Source organism: Dipteris shenzhenensis, chromosome 22 (assembly GCF_047967505.1).
Source record: "Dipteris shenzhenensis isolate YYH24624 ecotype China chromosome 22, Dip_SZ_1.0, whole genome shotgun sequence".
Lineage (NCBI taxonomy): Eukaryota > Viridiplantae > Streptophyta > Polypodiopsida > Gleicheniales > Dipteridaceae > Dipteris > Dipteris shenzhenensis.
The window spans coordinates 42933292-42951039 of NC_141617.1; the positions used below are offsets into that span (position 1 = coordinate 42933292).

At 36.4% G+C, this 17748-nt stretch overlaps 2 protein-coding genes across 2 annotated transcripts in view; both read left to right on the top strand.

Annotated features, from left to right (window-relative positions):
* The window catches only part of LOC147888133 (SPX domain-containing protein 1-like), a 36319-nt gene extending 26206 nt beyond the window's left edge, over window positions 1–10113 (top strand). Inside the window, exon 4 of the transcript XR_015543140.1 lies at window positions 9757–10113. The gene's annotated coding sequence lies outside the window, so the exon portion shown is untranslated. The remainder of the gene's footprint in view (window positions 1–9756) is intronic.
* On the top strand, window positions 7825–9730 carry LOC147888134 (SPX domain-containing protein 4-like). Its single transcript, XM_087393706.1, has 3 exons — window positions 7825–8602; window positions 8951–9101; window positions 9290–9730. The coding sequence occupies exons 1-3, from the start codon at window positions 8159–8161 to the stop codon at window positions 9679–9681; spliced, it is 987 nt and encodes a 328-aa protein (XP_087249832.1). The 5' UTR covers window positions 7825–8158; the 3' UTR covers window positions 9682–9730.
* Window positions 10114–17748: the final 7635 nt, after the last annotated feature.

The following is a 17748-nucleotide window of genomic DNA, read 5'->3' on the forward strand; positions in this document are numbered from 1 at the left end:
TGGTGGTGGTTCCATACAGGTTACTTCTACTTTTGGGAGCCTCTCCCCATCAACTCCCCTTCTGTGGTTGTTGACTCATACAAACAACCTCAAGCTGCCTCTCTAGGAGTCAAAACTCAAATCCATGGCTTTGGCTCTTCTACTCAGAATACTCCTATCCCTGCTGATCTTACCCAACCGTCATCCACGTCTATCTTACCCAGTTGCTGTCATCGATGTCTATTGACCCTCTACAGGGCCTTTCTGCTACTCATGGTCATTCTACGGACACTACTATTGCCCACAAACACTCTTCAAACACCTTTGTTGCTGCTGCCTCAGATTTCAAGGAAGATACCTTCAGCTTTTCATTTCATCTATGAGGTGTCTTCTTTAGGATTTTATACTTTTGTTGATCCTCAGGATCTAAGGGCTCTTTTAGCCACAACAATCAGTTCTAGTTCTATCCTTTTTTTGATGTATGACATGATATAAAGTAATAAATACACACTACTTTTTCTGCCAAAAAATAAAAAAATAAAAAATTATGCCCTACTTATCTATTTAGCAAATTCTCCACGATTCATGCTCTTTTCCTTTCCACATGGGCTTTAGAGCTTTCTCAAAATGGAATTACTTTGATTTTCTTGATGGATGTGAGTTTGAACTTGTTGTTGGGTTACTTTACAACAACTTGTCCAGCAGCCCAAATTTATCAAATGTATATGGAGTTTAGGGACTAGTTGTAAAGTGCCTAAGCAAAAAAGATTTGAAGAGAGTTGAGGCCTTTATATATTTACAATTTTGGGATTTTGATTTGTTTTTGGGTTTGATAGTGGTGGGAAAATATTTGAACTTGTGTTGAGCCAAACTTTTTATCAAAAAATTTCTGAGCATATGCTAAACCATTACAATACGACTATCATTTTTAGAACAAGTACTCTAAAACCATTAAAAAACTTTCATTTTCCCCCTTTGGAAATCAAGCAATGGTCATACATTAAATGATGGTGTATAGTACACTTGGAAATTAGGTTCCTGGGTGGCTACATAGCAACATATGTGCAAATCTCAAGGGCTATATGGGCTATGTCCCAAAGTGAAAGCATGGATGCTCATCTGAGATAATCTGTTCTTTCTTACTATATGGGATTTAATATGCTAGGATTTTGCATATGGAGCTACTTGCATGTGGTGATGCAAAAGTCCATGAAAATAATAATTTCTTTACCAAATGGGGTGATTCTAAAAGTCTATCATGCTCTTTTCCTCTCCAAATTCTTTGGTTTTTCGTTGTTTTCTCCTTTCCTTGCCTTATTAATGGTTTAAGGTCCTACCATGTGCAATATTTCCCCTAGTTGAGTGTGGTGCATGAAATCAATGAGAATTGTGTATCCTATTACTCATAGTAATATTTGATCCCAAGTGAAAAAGAATCATATTTTGAGTGTAAATGCATCAAACCCTTCGATTTATGTTCTTGATAGTGTTTATCAGGGTTCTACCTTGTGCACTTGTGTATCTACATCATCAAAATGACCTTCAAAATCTTGGATGGGATGTATAAGTCAATTGTTAGAATTTTAAAGGTCATTATTCAAGGAGAGATCATCTAAGTCGATCTCTCTCAAGTTCAAAATTGTGGCTTTTGTGAGTTTAAGCATATCAAGGTGTATGAGTATGCCTTCTTTTCAAGGATTGAGGTTGTTTGGACCCCTATTGCCTTGAGAGATTGATTTTACTCTCTTTAACTCAAATTCACTTGTGTTCAAAAATATCACCTTGAGTGCCTAGTCATAAGAGTTTGTAAACTTGCAAAGTTAGCGAGGACATATGTGACCCAAAATACACCACTTTGTGTAAAAGTGATTTTCCTTCAATCTACTAGAGATCACCCCAGTTCTCTTCTAGATTTTTCAATATCAAGCCTTTGGCTCCAACATGCATGTGGAAATCATGCTTTTGGTCATGTACACCTCCCTTTCACCCTTGTAAGCATGTTGTGGCAATTTATGCTTAGGTTTAGGGCACTTTCACCTCCCTTTCACCCTTGTAAGCACGTTGTGGCAATTTATGCTTGGGTTCAGGGCACTAGGTCATCAATTAGGATGGCACTACTCAATTTCTCCATAAAGTTCACTCGATGTTAAAAGGTGGTCCAAAATCTTGTTTCTTTATGCATTCAATGATCCAATTTTGTGTTAGTTTATACACATATATAAGGCATTGCTCCATAGAGCACGTGATGGTGTAATGGTGCTACTTTGTTGAAAATAAATTCTGTACTATATTACTCGAGTTTGAAAAGTATGTCTTGGCCTCTACAAGCACATGGAATGCATGTCTTTTATGTTTTTGAGGCTCATTTATGCCTTTTTAGGCATTTTTATGGTAATAGGATCTTGTTTGGTGGGTTTCTTGGGACTTTGGCTAGCAAGTAGATGAGTGTGTCTTGTCCTCTACAAGCACATGGAATTCATGTCTTTTATGTTTGCTAGCCTCATTTATGCCCTTTTAGGTTTTCTTATGGTAATAGGATATTGTTTGGTGGGTTTCTTGAGACTTAGGCTAGCAACAAGTAGATGAGTGCATATTGAGTTCACTCAAGTTGATTAGTTGTAATGATCGTATTCCATTTGTATTGTTGTCTTATGTGACTACATTTGGATTATTTTCACTTGTTACCACTTCGGAGGTGTACTTGTACTCTTTCCTTTCTAGTTCAAAAAGTCAAAATCCTTTCCCATCTAACCATCAAATAAATTTACTTTATGCTCTTAACCTCATTTCACAAACTTATAGTTTGTTGCTCTAGTACTTACCATTGGCAATCTATGAATTCATATATAAGAAATGCCAAAAAGGATCTCATTTGGCCTTCAAAAGGAACAAAATCCTAGAAAAATACCAAAGTGGGTTCCAACATCAATAAAGGTGGAGCTTTACCCACCTTAATTAAACTCAAGTTCTATTGTCCTATTTGGGAACCTAGAGCATCTAGTATACATGCATGCAAGAAACTCTTGCCATTGGAAGTTCACAAGAGCATAAGTGAGGCACTAAAAACCAAAGGGAAAGCATTTCACATGAATGTGTGAGTCAAATGAGAGAGTTAAGATATTTACTAAGATAAAAGCTATTCTTGAGTGAACTTGAGTAGATCAATGTGCATTCCTAGACATTGAGTGATATTTCTATTGAAATCCATGTAGTTTTCTTGTTTTTGCATGCTGATACATCATCCACTTTCACTTCAGAGACTAACATCCCCACCGACAATAATGCCAAATTAATGCCACTTATTCTCTTCTCTTCAATGTAATCTAAGGTTTCTATCATGTGCAAGTGTTATGTGAGCTCAAGGGAGTAGATATGTTCATTACATAGCATAGGGACTTGGGTCATATTCCTTTGAAAGAAGGTGTGGAAAGCAGTACTTGCGTTAGTTCGTGTGAACAAGAGTTGTTGATTGATGAAACTTGATGAATGGTTTCACCTAAATTAGGAAATTAAGGTTTAGAAAGGTTGTAGGGTTTAGAATAAGGATAGGGTTGAGAAACTAGAGAGCTACTCTCCTTCATTGGTGGTGGCTGACGGATTTAAAAGGGTTGAGAAGTCTAATCTAAAAATTAAGGGTTGAGAGAGTAGATAGAGAGTAGGAGATAAGGGTTTTAGAAGTAATATTTCCAATAAGAGGTATGAGTTAGAATAGTAGGAGAGAGGGGGAAAGGGAGGGGAAGAGGAAGTGGAAGATGATGGATTGCAAGAGATGGAGGGAGGAGTGCAAGGGTTGAGGGTAGGATGCAAGGGTTGTAGAATTCAAACATGTTGAGAGTGTTGAGGGAGCATGGACACTAAGAATGAGAGTGCACAAGAACACAAGCCTAAGTTAAGACACTACACTATCCAAAGAGTGTGGAATGCTTTGCATTATGGGCTATTTGTACATAGGCCTTAACATGCTCTCTCTAGGACTGTTTCATCTCTCTAAGATGCTGATTCCAAATATCTTCATCTTCTCCCAAAAGTCTTGAAACAAACAAAACTCAAATCAACGGTCAAAACAAGAAGATATTGAATCATGTCCACGTGGCACTATAGTGTGCAAGAGCGCTCTCTGGCTAGACGTTCCTTTTCTCTCTTAAAGAAAATATACTTGGTATTAAAATCCAAGGCCTTGATGCTTCATGGGTCCTCCATAGGTGGGAAGGAAAACGGATTCCAGTTAGATAGTTTGCTTGGTTTTTTCATAGAGCCCATAATAAGCAACGTTCTCTAGTAAACCTAGTCTATATCTCTCTGGATGATGATTTAATAAATATGTCCAGATCTTTTCTAGAGATGTTTTGTTCATGTCTATCCTATTATATCTAAATTATGATACTAGGCTCAAGTTGTTTCCCGGTTGTTATTATAATAATTTGACCTTTTCTGCTTCTTCACACATACATGTAACTTTGGTGATTGCAATACATTTGAGTTATGGAACATCTAGTTCTTTCAGGGCATTCATGGATGTCAAAATATAATGAGTAGCTAGCCAAAAAATACTTAAAATAAGGTTGTTAATATGATCATTGACTACATAATATAAAGCTTGACCTTACAACTATATCTTTTTCAATCTCTTTACAATTTACTATCAAGAACATAAATAATAGGAATATTGCACATGTGATTTGAGGTTTTTTTAGAATTGGTGTCCCACTACTTACATGTTTGATACTAGGAATAGATTTATTACAAGAGTAATATGTTGCGATCTTGAATGGATCTAACCATGGTAGCTAGCCAAAAATACTTAAAATAAGGTTTTCAATATGATCATTGACTAGAATTCATAAAGCTTGACCTTACGGCGGCTACGTCTTTTTCAATCGCTTTACCATTTAGTATCAAGGACATAAATAATATAGGAATATTGCACATGGGATTTGAGGTTTTTTGAGAATCGTTGTGCCACTGCTTACATGTTTGATACTAGTAGTAGATTTATTACAAGAGTAATATGTTCAATGTTGTGATCTTGAATGGATCTAACCATGGTTAGCGCTTCTAATTGAGAAGCATAAGTGCATGCACCCGCCCACAGTCAAAGTCATTAGAGATGATGTGAGAACCTTTTTATCCCTGAGAGAATTATAGATTGAGCACTTGAGTTTAGGGTTTAATACTTTAAAAGCAACGAGAGAGTCATGTGGGTCAAGTCTAGGGAGTGCATGATTGTAGAGGCAAGAAAACATATGCACGGCATACCCAATAGTCATTACATATAAGTTTTGATTGGTGTTCTTAAGATGCACTAAAGGCATGTGATACCTAAGGCTATGAAATGTTTGGAGGAAAATATTTGTCCTACTTTGATTCTTAACTTTACCGTATGAAACAATTGAAATTTTATCAACACAACTTATGGCACATAAATTGATTCCATAAACAATCTAGATAAGGGGTGCATATGTGTAAGCTTAAACATATGTGACATATAGATATTGATCTTCGTGAGCCTAAAAGTTTCCTAATTCTTAACGAATGTATTCATGAATTTTCTCATAAATATCTTTTTTTAAAAGATTATTTAAAAAAAATTTTAAATGTATTTTATTTTCCTTTTGACTATAAGATTTATAATTATGGAGTTTGGAGACACATCAATATAGGGCAAACATAGAAGCCCAAACTTTTTCATGCACTGGCTTTTTGATGCATTCCATTTAATGATTTTCCTTGAAATTTTACTATTCAAAACATAATATAAGATTGATTCTACAAAGCAAACATAAGGAACCAGCTTGGTAGATAAAAATTAAAAAATTAAGCTCTTTGCGAGACAAGAAATCCCATGTGCATTGTAAAATAAAGGTTATATAGTAAACACATAACTTGCTAACATAGGACTTCCAAATATCATGAAGGAGGGGATGAATTAAGATTTATTTCTAAAGGCACAACTCTATAGAAAGTAGAGCTACAATAGTGCATTTTCCATGGTACATAAGATCTTGAAGTAGGATTAAACGAGTTGTTAGGGGGGCACTTAAGAACAATCAATGTAGCACTATAAACCTCCTCGTAAACTTAACGAGATATTATAGGAGGCAAACCTAAAGGTGAAAGGCACAATTCCAAAGCAAACATTTTGCACATACTAGATGTGTATTACATAAGTAGCAACAAATCCTTTCTAGGGTAATCCCTTTGGCTATCTAGATATAGAATGATTAGTGATCTCTTGAACAAAGGACTTTCTAGGGTAATCCTTAGACCCTCTATCTCCATAGATATGTAGATATAAAATGATTAGTGATCTCTTGAAAAAAGAACTTTAAGGGAATGGGAATCAATAGCAGAAATGAAAGGGGGACGGGGGTCTTTTGAGTGCATTTTTGGCGAGTTTCAAATGGCATGATGAAAACCATGTAAAGCCTTACCAAAACTTTTAATACTTGGGGTTCACGAGATCAATGATCTTGCCTTTAACGTTGTCAACATTTCCAATACACTATACCAAACCTAAAATAGCATGAAGCATCACTATGTCGAGGTATTAATGAGGCGATATGAGGATGATATTGGCATATAAACCAAAGTCTATATATAGATATGTTTTCAGTGGAAGATAAAATAGGGTCGATACCACATAAAGTGCAACCCAATAGACAAAAAGAAATTAAGTAAACTGTAAAAACCAAGTTTATGGAAAATGTATGCGGTAATGTTACATCATCATCTTCGTGCTTATATGTTTGATGATGGTGATAGTACTATGTGGTGGTGTGTGGCAACATGCGAGCAATTATTGTTATATATCGTGCATGTACCACAGGGATTCAACTTGAAGCCATCGTCTAGATATGCGTGAATTTTCGGGCATTGTGTCTGGGTCCAATGAGTAATGTGGACTCTTACTTGAGAGGGACTGTGCTTAGTTGACAGCTGTAACAATAGTGTATCTTTAAGTCTCCTTCAATGAGGGTGATGGGGCTGAGGGGGCATCACATACCGTTCAGGTGGAAATGTTGCCCAATTAGACTACACATATATTACATTGGCATAAAGAATATCATAAGGGGAATATTCCCACAAGATATCCAACATGTAAGGGCTTAGTGCTTTAATTCAAGATTTTAATTCAGAAAAACCTGTAAAGATGCATTCAACCGATTAGGTTTACGGGTGTTGAATAAGTGATGGCATGAGGGATTGGGAACAACAATGTTGTGCTGAAATCTCTTTAAAAGTGTTATTGAATGGATAATGTCATGAAAGGGGGAAGTCCTTGTAAAGAGAAACTTTGAACATTATTGTTTGACAAGAAAAGCACTTCAACATAAAAGTGAAAAGTACGAGGATACAGGAAAGAACAAGCAATAGCACAAGAAAACCGAAAGGCCATAGAACAACAGTTGTAAACAAGTCGATAGGTGAGCAGGAGAGAGAGCTTCGATCTCCATCAACATGTGTCCGGAGTTCAACGACGATAGTGACAGCAGGAGTCGTCAGGTGACCGTTGTATGCGTACTTATGACGGCTGGGACATGGGGGATGGAGTCCTTTGACTGAAATCAGTTAAAAATTCGACTATGTGGCGACTCGACGCTGTGAGAAGCTTCTAGGGAAGGAGAGTCCAACATGATTGTCACAAAGATGAATTTGATGGAGGAACTATGTAATAGTCGCTCGAAAGCGGAAGGGGCGAGAAAATTAAAGCAAAGGAAAATTGAAATGTACGAGATGCTAAGAATATGCATATGAAATATTCTCTAAATTCGAATATACTCAAACTAGATCCGGTGTGTGTGTGTGTGTGTGTGTCTCTCTCTCTCTCTAGCTGGCTGTGTTTTCTCTCTCTTCGGGAAACGCTATCAATCGGTGGGATGCATGCAAAATAGCAGCGAATTTTCTTCAATCGTATCTCCAAGTTCTCTTTCCCTCTTTGCCGCTTTTGGGTCGTCGTCTTCTTTCCTTCAGGGGACCTCTCTTCCTCCAACGTCCTCGTCCTCATCGCTCCTTCCTCTCCTTCCAAAGTTCGCTCATGTTTTCCCTTGTCGATCTCCCATTTGATTGGGCTTTTCTGTCTCCAATCCGTGTCCATTTCTGGCAGCTTTTAAGTCCTTTTGGTCATGTATTCTGCGACTCTGCATTTTGTGCTGGCCATTGACCTCTCCTCAAATCCAGCATGCATTTTGCCAAATTGATCCAAGCTCTTATTGATCAAGCTCTGCCTGATTGGAAGGACAAATATCTTCCTTATAAGCGTCTGAAGAAATGCCTCAACTCGCTTATTAGCGAGTTTCCTACCGCTCGAGACGAGAGATTTCTACATGCGGCCGAGGATGGAGTTCCTGCTGAAACCAGGCAAGAGACTTTCTTGTTAGGCCAGGGAGAGCTTTTGCAAGACGGAATTGGTGCTGAAGGATCAAGCAAGTATGCCACAGCAGATGATCAGTGCACGAAGAGAGGGGGACGACCTGAAGAAAGAAATTCTAAACGACGACGACTTCTTGATACTGAATCTAGACAGATACTAGAGGTCGAGTTCACACGCCTGTTAGAGGAAGAGCTCAACAAGCTCAATGATTTTGTGGTGAAGAAGGAGCAAGATTTCGTAATCAAGTTGCAGGTACGTAGTACGTAGAGATGGTTGGGGCTCTCATAGCTTTCTCAGATTGCAAGCAACGATGCACGGCTTACATGTCCCTTGCAAACTGCAACAGTGTTAAAGCCAAAATGTGAAGAAATATCTATCTTAGGCGTTAGCACCCTTGACGTTGATCTGTGTGCTGTGCGCGGTCGATGGTGATGTTCATCAACGCTTTGTTCTACCCTTCGGTATGTTTTGCGTGTGTAACACTGGGAGTTCATCGCAATTGAAAAGTCAACGCTGCCTGTTTTAATGGTTATTTTCCTGCTTTCTTCTCTACCTTATTTGCGCGTGGGAGGCACTTGAAAGTTTGATGCCTGTTTTCAGAATCTTAAAGAAAAGGTCGAGAGATTGACGGATCTTATCAAGGCGAATTATGATAAGAACCGTTTGGATATCATAAATTTGCAAAAGGATATTGTGGCTTTTCATGGTGAAATGGTGCTGCTGAAAAATTATAGCTCTTTGAACTACACAGGTAGAACGCTAGAATTTGGACCTTTAATGACCTGCAACCTTCAGCTTTGTTTCGTTCGAAACTCAGGGTAGCCCCTTCTATCGATTTTTGTTGTATGAGTCTGTTCTTCCTGTTTGTAAAAATTTACTGTCCCTACACCTTTCACCCTCTCACCGTAGGCTAATGCAAAGGCTTTTCTTTTATTTCAGGTCTGGTCAAAATTGTGAAGAAACATGATAGATTAACGGGTGCATGGCTGCGCTTGTCTTTCATTCCGGTTGTGCTGCGCCAGCCATTTTATAGTACAGAGTCACTGTCCAGACTTGTCAAGGAATGCGAAAATAATCTGCTGTCAGTTTTCCCCAGCTGTTCAGGGGAGACAGTCGATGGTTGTTCTGAAGAGGACACGAAGGAAATTGCATTTCGTGATGACCCGCTCTTTAAGGACGAGAGAATAAATGGACTTCGGAGGAATACCATAGCTGCACTGGAGACAATACAGAATATGCGCAAGGGTAGTTCAACGTACAATGTTTTCTCTCTTCCACCTTGTGAAGACAATGATGATGCCAGTTCAGTTGTAGATGAGGAAACATCATAGTTCTGGATGGCCGATTGAACGAGGAAAGGTTTGAGAATTAATGATGAAGTCAAAAGTCTGTAATCCAGTTTCTAGGTTGTTGTAAGAGTAGTGCCTAAGTTTTAGCACACGTCACTGGGAAGTAACAGACTATCACGAATGAAGAATTCATTGTTGAGGTAAGCTTGATACCCAGTGATTCTTGGGGCTTTCCTAAGCTTGATGCCCGTTTGTCTAATGATAAAGTATATAGACCGTAGTGTGAAATCATAGGCACTCCATATATAGAATTTGTTTCCAATGAAATGACAGATTTCTTTTTTTCACTTTCCATTTCAACCGTCCATGTGCATCATGAAGACTCGCACTATTCTCGGATCATTGAGTAGGAGTACTACTATCATAAGATGTTACCGGTTTACATGAAGTAAACGATGCTTATGCTGTCAAATTGTTGCAGATGTTCTACACTCTTAGAAGTAGATTCTCTTATTGTTGATATTTCACCAAGTGAGATTTGTGGAGTACATATTTTTTGGCTATGAATCACAACCACATGCATGAAGCATATCCATTACTAGTTTGCTTTGTTGTGGCATATTCTAGATCTGTGCCCATTACTTCACCCAAGAAACCATGGTTTTTCTTGAAGACAAAAACATGATCTTCCTTCAAAGAATGTAAGGGTCCTAGAAAGACATCTTAATATTGAGTGATGATAGCTGATGGTAAAACAATTTCACTTTTGTAGCTTCTACTTTGTCTTGGTTTAAATTCTTTATGGATATGTACCCTTTGGCATCTTAAAGTAGTCATATTCTCTTGACAACAGGCATTGTTTTTGGCCTTTTGTACTCTTTTGGGGCCTTCATGTGGTTATTTTCTCTTTGAACAGTTGAATAAATTCAAAAGGCCTGCCCTAGAAGCTAAGAGGAGAAGAAGAAGAAGCAGAGAGAGAAAGGGGGAGAAAAAAATGGGGAGAGAGAAAGGGGGAGAAAAAGATGGGGACAAAAACAGCAAAAATCCACATCATTTTCCCTTTCCTAAACAGAAACACCTTTACTAAAGCCTTCTGTCCTCAAGGCAGGACCAAAAATGGTAAAACTTTCACTTTTGTAGCTTCTACTTTGTCTTGGTTTAAATTCTTTATGGATATGTACCCTTTGGCGCCTTAAAGTAGTCATATTCTCTTGAAAACAGGCATTGTTTTTGGCCTTTTGTACTCTTTTGGGGCCTTCATGTGGTCATATGCTCTTTGAAAAATGGTATCAAATATTGACCTTGTCAATATCAATACAAAATGTATCAAGATGAGTGGTTGAATGTAAGCATTCATTGAAAAGTCATGTGCATGATAATCATGATCTTGGGAATGTGAGTGAGCGCCTTTTGATAGAGCTAATTATAGTCCATACGGATTGAAATCCAAAGTCAAAGACTATATGATGTCTACTTACCTGCCACCATTCAAACCAACCATTTGTTAGAACAATAAAGTTGAGCTTGGGTAGACAGGTAATGCTTGTATTCCCTTGCTTGTTATTTCTTTACCAAAGAACTTGACCTAACCTTTCAGATCCTATAAGAAAGATGAATCAACTACATCGATTTAAGACTAATAAAAAAGAATTTTGTTCAAGGTTGAAAAAGGTTAGAGAAATACAATTCACATAAATTGCTTGACTAGGAATTTCTAAATTAGAGCAAAAAATCCACATATAATGTGTGATTACAAAAAGCGGGTTTATGTGCACACATTTAGAAGAAACGTTATTTAAAATAGACTAGGAGAAGAAGCACCATTTTATGAGAAGAATTTAAACCTTGTTAAAGGGAGTAGTTCATATCCTTTTTAGAAAAAATTTATTAAAAAGTAATTAAAAATGGTTAATCTTCACCCATCCTTGCAAAAGGGCAATTTAGACAAAGATTTTTGTTAAGGGAAAATAAATCAACTTGCTTAAGAATTTCTATATCTAACAGTGGCAATTAATTGATTAAAGCAACTAATTAACCAAAAAAAATAGGGGAGAACATCTAACCAGGGGAAATGAAAAGATTGGTTTAAATAAGGAAAAAATCAAGCCAAAGCTTGTTAATGACAAAAGGAGAAGGTGATTTAGCCATTAATTTAACGAAACAAATTTCTCTATTAAACTATGCATGTAAGATAAAGCAAATTATAAACTAGAAAAATCTAGGGTACTTTCAAAGCTTGAAAATTTTAGTTAATATTTAAGCAAAAAGAATTATGGTTAGAGAGAAATTAGAGTTTAGTATCTTAAAACAAATTGAAAATAGTAAATAAATAACAACTTAAGTGTGTGTGTTTTAAAGAAATCTTGTGCAAAAATAAATGAAAAAAATACTTGGACCAAAGGGCCATAAAAGAAATTAAAGAATTTTACCATAGAGGAAAAAGTGAGGGAAAAAGAAAAAGCATATATATATATATATATATATATGGGAAAGTAATAAAGGAAAAGAGAAATGTTAAACATTAAACATTAAACAATAAAATAAAGCAAGCTCCGGCAAGCTATGGCAGTAAGAAAAGGAGCCGGGATGGTGAAAGTAGAACTAGCAAAAGTAAGAAAAGGAGTCAGGAACCAAAAACAAGTGTTAGATGAGAGCGTGAAGGTTGAAGGTGGAGTCGCCATGCAATGTGTTTGGGGGGGGGGCGAGTGTAAGTTGGAATAAATAAATAGAAAGGGGAGGGGTATGGAAGGGGGGAAAAGATAATAAAATTTAAAGAAATTAAAAATTCTAAATGAAAGGGAAGGGGTAGCGTTAATTAAATTCACATAATTATAAAGAGTCTAAGAAGCATAATTAAAAATTGTTTATAATTATGAATAGTCTAGGAAAAATTTAAAGGTTATTTATATTAATAAGGAGCTTTCACATGGGGGGGGATTATTTTGTACAAGTCATAAGTGGGGGGTGACGGAACGGGTGTGGGGATCAATAATACAAGGGTACATATTCTAACAAAGAAAGGGATTTTGTGTGTGTGGGTTATGTGTATGTGTGTGTGTACGTGCGTGTGTTTGTAAGGTATAGAAAATGTGTGTGTGTGTGTGTGTGAGAGAGAGAGAGAGACAGAGAGAGAGAGAGAGAGAGAGAGTGTGTGTGTGTGTGTGAGAGAGTGTGTGTGAGTGTGTGTGCGAGTGAGTGTGAGTGTGAGTGTGAGAGTCTGAGTGAGAGTGTGAGTGTGAGAGAGTGAGAGTATGAGAGTGAGTGACAATGTGATTGAGAGTGAGAGTGAGAGTGAGAGAGAGAGAGAGAGAGTGTGTGTGTGTGTGTGTGAGCCATAACTTCTTTAAATGCTTATTTTGATGCATATAACATTACTAAATGGTTTAAAAAACATGATAATTATCTAAATCATGTGTATGCCATTTGTTTGATATGCTACATGGGCCATAGCCCAATTTGAATTTTTCAATCAAAGATGTACGCCGTTAAAGTTTATGTTCACCTTACTAATAAGAACATGGATGACAATCATGATCTTGAGAATGTGAGTGAGTGCCTTTTAATAGAGCTGATTATAGTCCATACCGATTGAAATCCAAAGTCAAAGACTATATGATAGGTTTGTCCCTAATGTGTGTGTGTGTTTAGATTTAATAATCCCATCAATAAATGTATCATACAATTAATTCAATCATTTGGATAATTCTAAATAGAGATGGTTGGGAAAAATAATTTCGAAAACTAAATTGATGTAAACTTTGACAATATTGCACTCCAAAAAAGAAATTAGTAGGAATGGTAAAAGAATTTTCTTTATATTGAGTTTGCCATCTTTAAGCAAAGAATTAGTACAAAAGTGTTGAATCCGTCAGGTAGTTAGGCTCCGAGGGTAGGGTCTACTTACCTGCCACCATTCAAACCAACCATTTGTTAGAACAATAAAGTTGAGCTTGGGTAGACAGGTAATGCTTGTATTCCCTTGCTTGTTATTGCTTTACCAAAGAAATTGACCTATCCTTTCAGATCCTATAAGAAAGATAAATCAACTACATCGATTTAAGACAGAATTTTATTCAAGATTAAAAAAAGGTTAGAGAAATACAATGTATATAAATTTCTTGATTGGGAATTTCTAAATTCGAGGAAAAAATCCACATATGATGTGTGATTACAAAAAGGGGGTTAGTTTGTACACATTTAGAAGAAACGTCATTTAAAATAGACTAAGAGTTCTTGCACCATTTTATGAGAAAAATTTAAACCTTATTAAAGGGAGTAGTCCACACCCTTTTCTAGAAAAAAGTAATTAAAAATTAATGAAAAATGGGGGTTAATCTTCACCGATCCTTGCACAACAAGGGCAATTTAGGAAAAGATTTTTGTTAAGGGAAAAAAACCAACTTGCTTAAGAATTTCTATATGTGTTAGTGGTAATTAATTGATTAAAGCAACTAATTAACAAGAAAAACTAGGGGAGAACATCTAACCAGGGGAAATGAAAAGATTGGTTTAAACAAGGAAAAAATCAAGCCAAAGCTTGTTAATGACAAAGGGAGAAGGTGATTTAGCCATCAATTTAACGAAACAAATTTCTCTATTAAACTATGCATGTAAGATAAAGCAAATTATAAACTAGAAAAATATAGGGTACTTTTAAAGCTTGAAAATTCTAGTTAATATTTTAGTAAAAAGAATTATGGTTAGAGAGAAATTAGAGTTTAGTATTTTTAAACAAATTGAAAATAATAAGTAAAAAACAACTTAAGTGAGTGTGTGTTTTAAAGAAATTTTGTGCAAAAATAAATGAAAAAAAGAATTGGACCAAAGGGCCATAAAGGAAATTAAAGATAAAATAATTAAAGAATTTTACCATCGAGGAAAAAGTAAGGGAAAAAGAAAAAACATATATATATATATATAAATATGGGAAAGTAATAAAGGAAGAGAGAAATGTTAAACATCAAACATTAAACAATAAAATAAAGCAAGCTCCGTCAAGCTATGGGAGTAAGAAAAGGAGCCGGGATGGCGAAAGTAGAACTAGCAAAAGTAAGAAAAGGAGTCGGGAACCAAAAACAAGTGTTGGATGAGGGCATGAAGGTTGAAGGTGGAGTCGCGATGCAATGTGTTGGAATAGATAAATAGAAAGGGGAGGAGTATGGAAGGGGGGAAAAGATAATTAAATTTAAAGAAATAAAAAATTCTAAATAAAGGGGAGGGGTAGCGTTAATTAAATTCACATAATTATAAACAGTCTAAGAAACATAATTAAAACTTGTTTATAATTATAAACATAGTTATGAACGGCGGTCCAAGAAAATTTTAAAGGTTATTTGTATTAATAAGGAGCTTTCACGTGGGGGGGATTATTTTGTGTAAGTCATAAGTGGGGGGTGAGGGAAGGGGTGTGGGGACCAATAATACAAATGTACATATTCTAACAAAGAAAGGGATTTTGTGTGTGTGGGTATGTATATGTGTGTGTGTACGTGCATGCATTTGTTGTAAGGTATAGAAAATGTGTGTGTGTGTGTGTGTGTGTGTGTGTGTGTGAGAGAGAGAGAGAGAGAGAGAGAGAGAGAGAGAGAGAGAGAGAGAGAGAGAGAGAGAGAGTGTGAGAGTGTGTGTGAGTGTGTGTGAGAGTGAGTGCAAGTGAGTGTGAGTGTGATTGTGAGTTTGAGTGTGAGTGTGAGTGTGAGAGTGTGAGTGAGAGCGTGAGTGTGAGTGTGAGAGTGAGAGTGAGAGTGTGTGTGAGAGTGTGTGAGAGTGTGAGTGTGAGAGTGTGAGAGAGTGAGAGTGTGAGAGTGAGTGACAATGTGATTGAGAGTGAGAGTGAGAGTGAGTGAGAGTGAGAGTGAGAGTCTATGTGAGTGTGAGTGAGTGTGAGTGTGAGTGTGAGTGAGAGTGAGTGTGTGTGTGTGTGTGTGTGAGCCATAACTTCTTTAAATGCTTATTTTGATGCATATAACATTACTAAATGGTTTAAAAAACATGATAATTATCTATATCATGTGTATGCCATTTGTTTGATATGCTACATGGGCCATAGCCCAATTTGAATTTGTCAATTAAAGATGTAGGCCGTTAACGTTTATGTTCACCTTACTAAGAACGTGGACTATATATACACACACCAACATCTATACATAAATTCAATCAAGTTTTTGGACTTTTAAACAATAATGGCTTATTCTATGTAGAAACGCTTGTAGAAGTACTTATTAAATGCACATAGTCAATTCACAAGCTTTTGTCTTCTATGAGTTATACGCTTGGTAATCCTGCATATGAAAAATGGGATTAATCTTGTGTGCTAAATTGAAACCTTTAAGGTAACTTCTCTAGTCACTATCTCCTTCACCTGTGTGATGTCATGGAAGGATTGCTCACTGATTTCTACTCATTTCTTATGTCAAGTTGCAAGTTAAGCATTATAGAGTTAATGGTTGTGGGGTGGTTATGTGGACAAGTATTCTCCGTGCACTCTTTGCACATTTTTTGAATTCCCTTCTCTATAATGCAAAATTTTTAGTTTTATAAATCTAAATTTTTATTTTGTAAATTACCCAATTCAATTTAAGAGGGGATGTTGTTTTGGCATTTGAACTTGATTAGGTGCAATTGTTCAACAAAGACAATGTTGCAGACATCTTTACCAAACCACTTGGGAAAATTATTTCTTATTGACTAATAGGAAGGGAAATGGAGAAACTCTTGGTTTTGACTTAGAGGAAGGAAATTCCCAATTCCCATTGAGGGGGAGCGATAGGATAGTAGCCCTTAGCCCTTCTTCAACTTCATCATTACATCATTAGGAGGATTATAGACTTCACAGTGCTAATCTTAAATTAAGGAGTAGCCTTAATATCAAATATGTTTAGATGCAAGTGGTAATATGTAAAAGAGTCCTTATGGACTTATATGGGTATGAATAACACTTGGGTCCATGGAGGTCTTGTATAAATACCATTTTTAAAGTCATAATACAAGTTAGAGCTACGTAGGGCTCAGGGACAAACCCTAAACCTAATCTTATCAAGAGAAAATATATATGTTATTAGTTTCTTCCATTCTAATGTAGTGTACAATTAGCTATCTTGTGTCATGGGCACTCCTCTCTTTTGCTCGCTCCTGGTCTTTGAATTGCTCATGAATCTAAAGCCAAAGGATAAATTGACCTTTACATACTCCAAGCTAACTTCCTATTAACTTCTTTTCAGCTTGTAGCTAAGTGGCATGAAGGTGGTTCTCTAAACTTGCTCAATTCTAAGGATGTTGTGACTATTTAGATTGCAAGGCCTCAATAGAAGATGTTCATAGAACCACTAGAGATTATAACTTACTGATCACCTTCTGAAAAAGACTAAATGAAAAAATCAAGGCCTTCTCACTAGTTAGCAAGAGTTATATAGATTTTGCCTCTTGTTATGTATAGAAAATTGTGATCAAAGATGACATGGGACACTTTGATTTGAGTTTTGTACTGCTTTTACTTCTTTTTTTCCTTCATCTTTGCATTCACAAGCTTGGAATACTCAATTCCAAAGAAGAGGAGATGGAGCTCTCAGAATCTTTAACCATGCTTGAGGGCTCCCTCTCCACAAATAGCACACTACTTAGTATCCTTAGTCATATTTTGTAGAGCATTTATCACTTTGAAATCTTTAATTGAAGTGGTTTCTTGATTTGATTATTCTCGATGGTTCAATTGGGGATTCATTTCTTACTGAAAACTCTTCAATGAAATATATATGGCATCAGGGTTTCTCTTCCTAGATCTACTTATACTATTTTGTTGATTTTTCTTCTTGTTTAAATTTGTGTTTTTCCCATTGAAATCACTACGTGGGTTGATTAAGACTTCTTGAATGCATCTTGATGCTATAGATGTGAACCGCATTGTTTAGCATAGCCACATTTTGACATTTTGTTGTATTTGAGTAGTGTAATTCACATTAGAATTTTGCCTTGGAGCCAAGAAGATTGTGAAATTAGAAGTAGGAGTGTAGAAAGTAGGAAGAGAGCTTAAGGATCGCCACCCTCCCTTCAAAAGGTGCATCTATAAAAGTGAAGACGGTCAACTTGGATCTTCAGTTATTGTATTCAAAG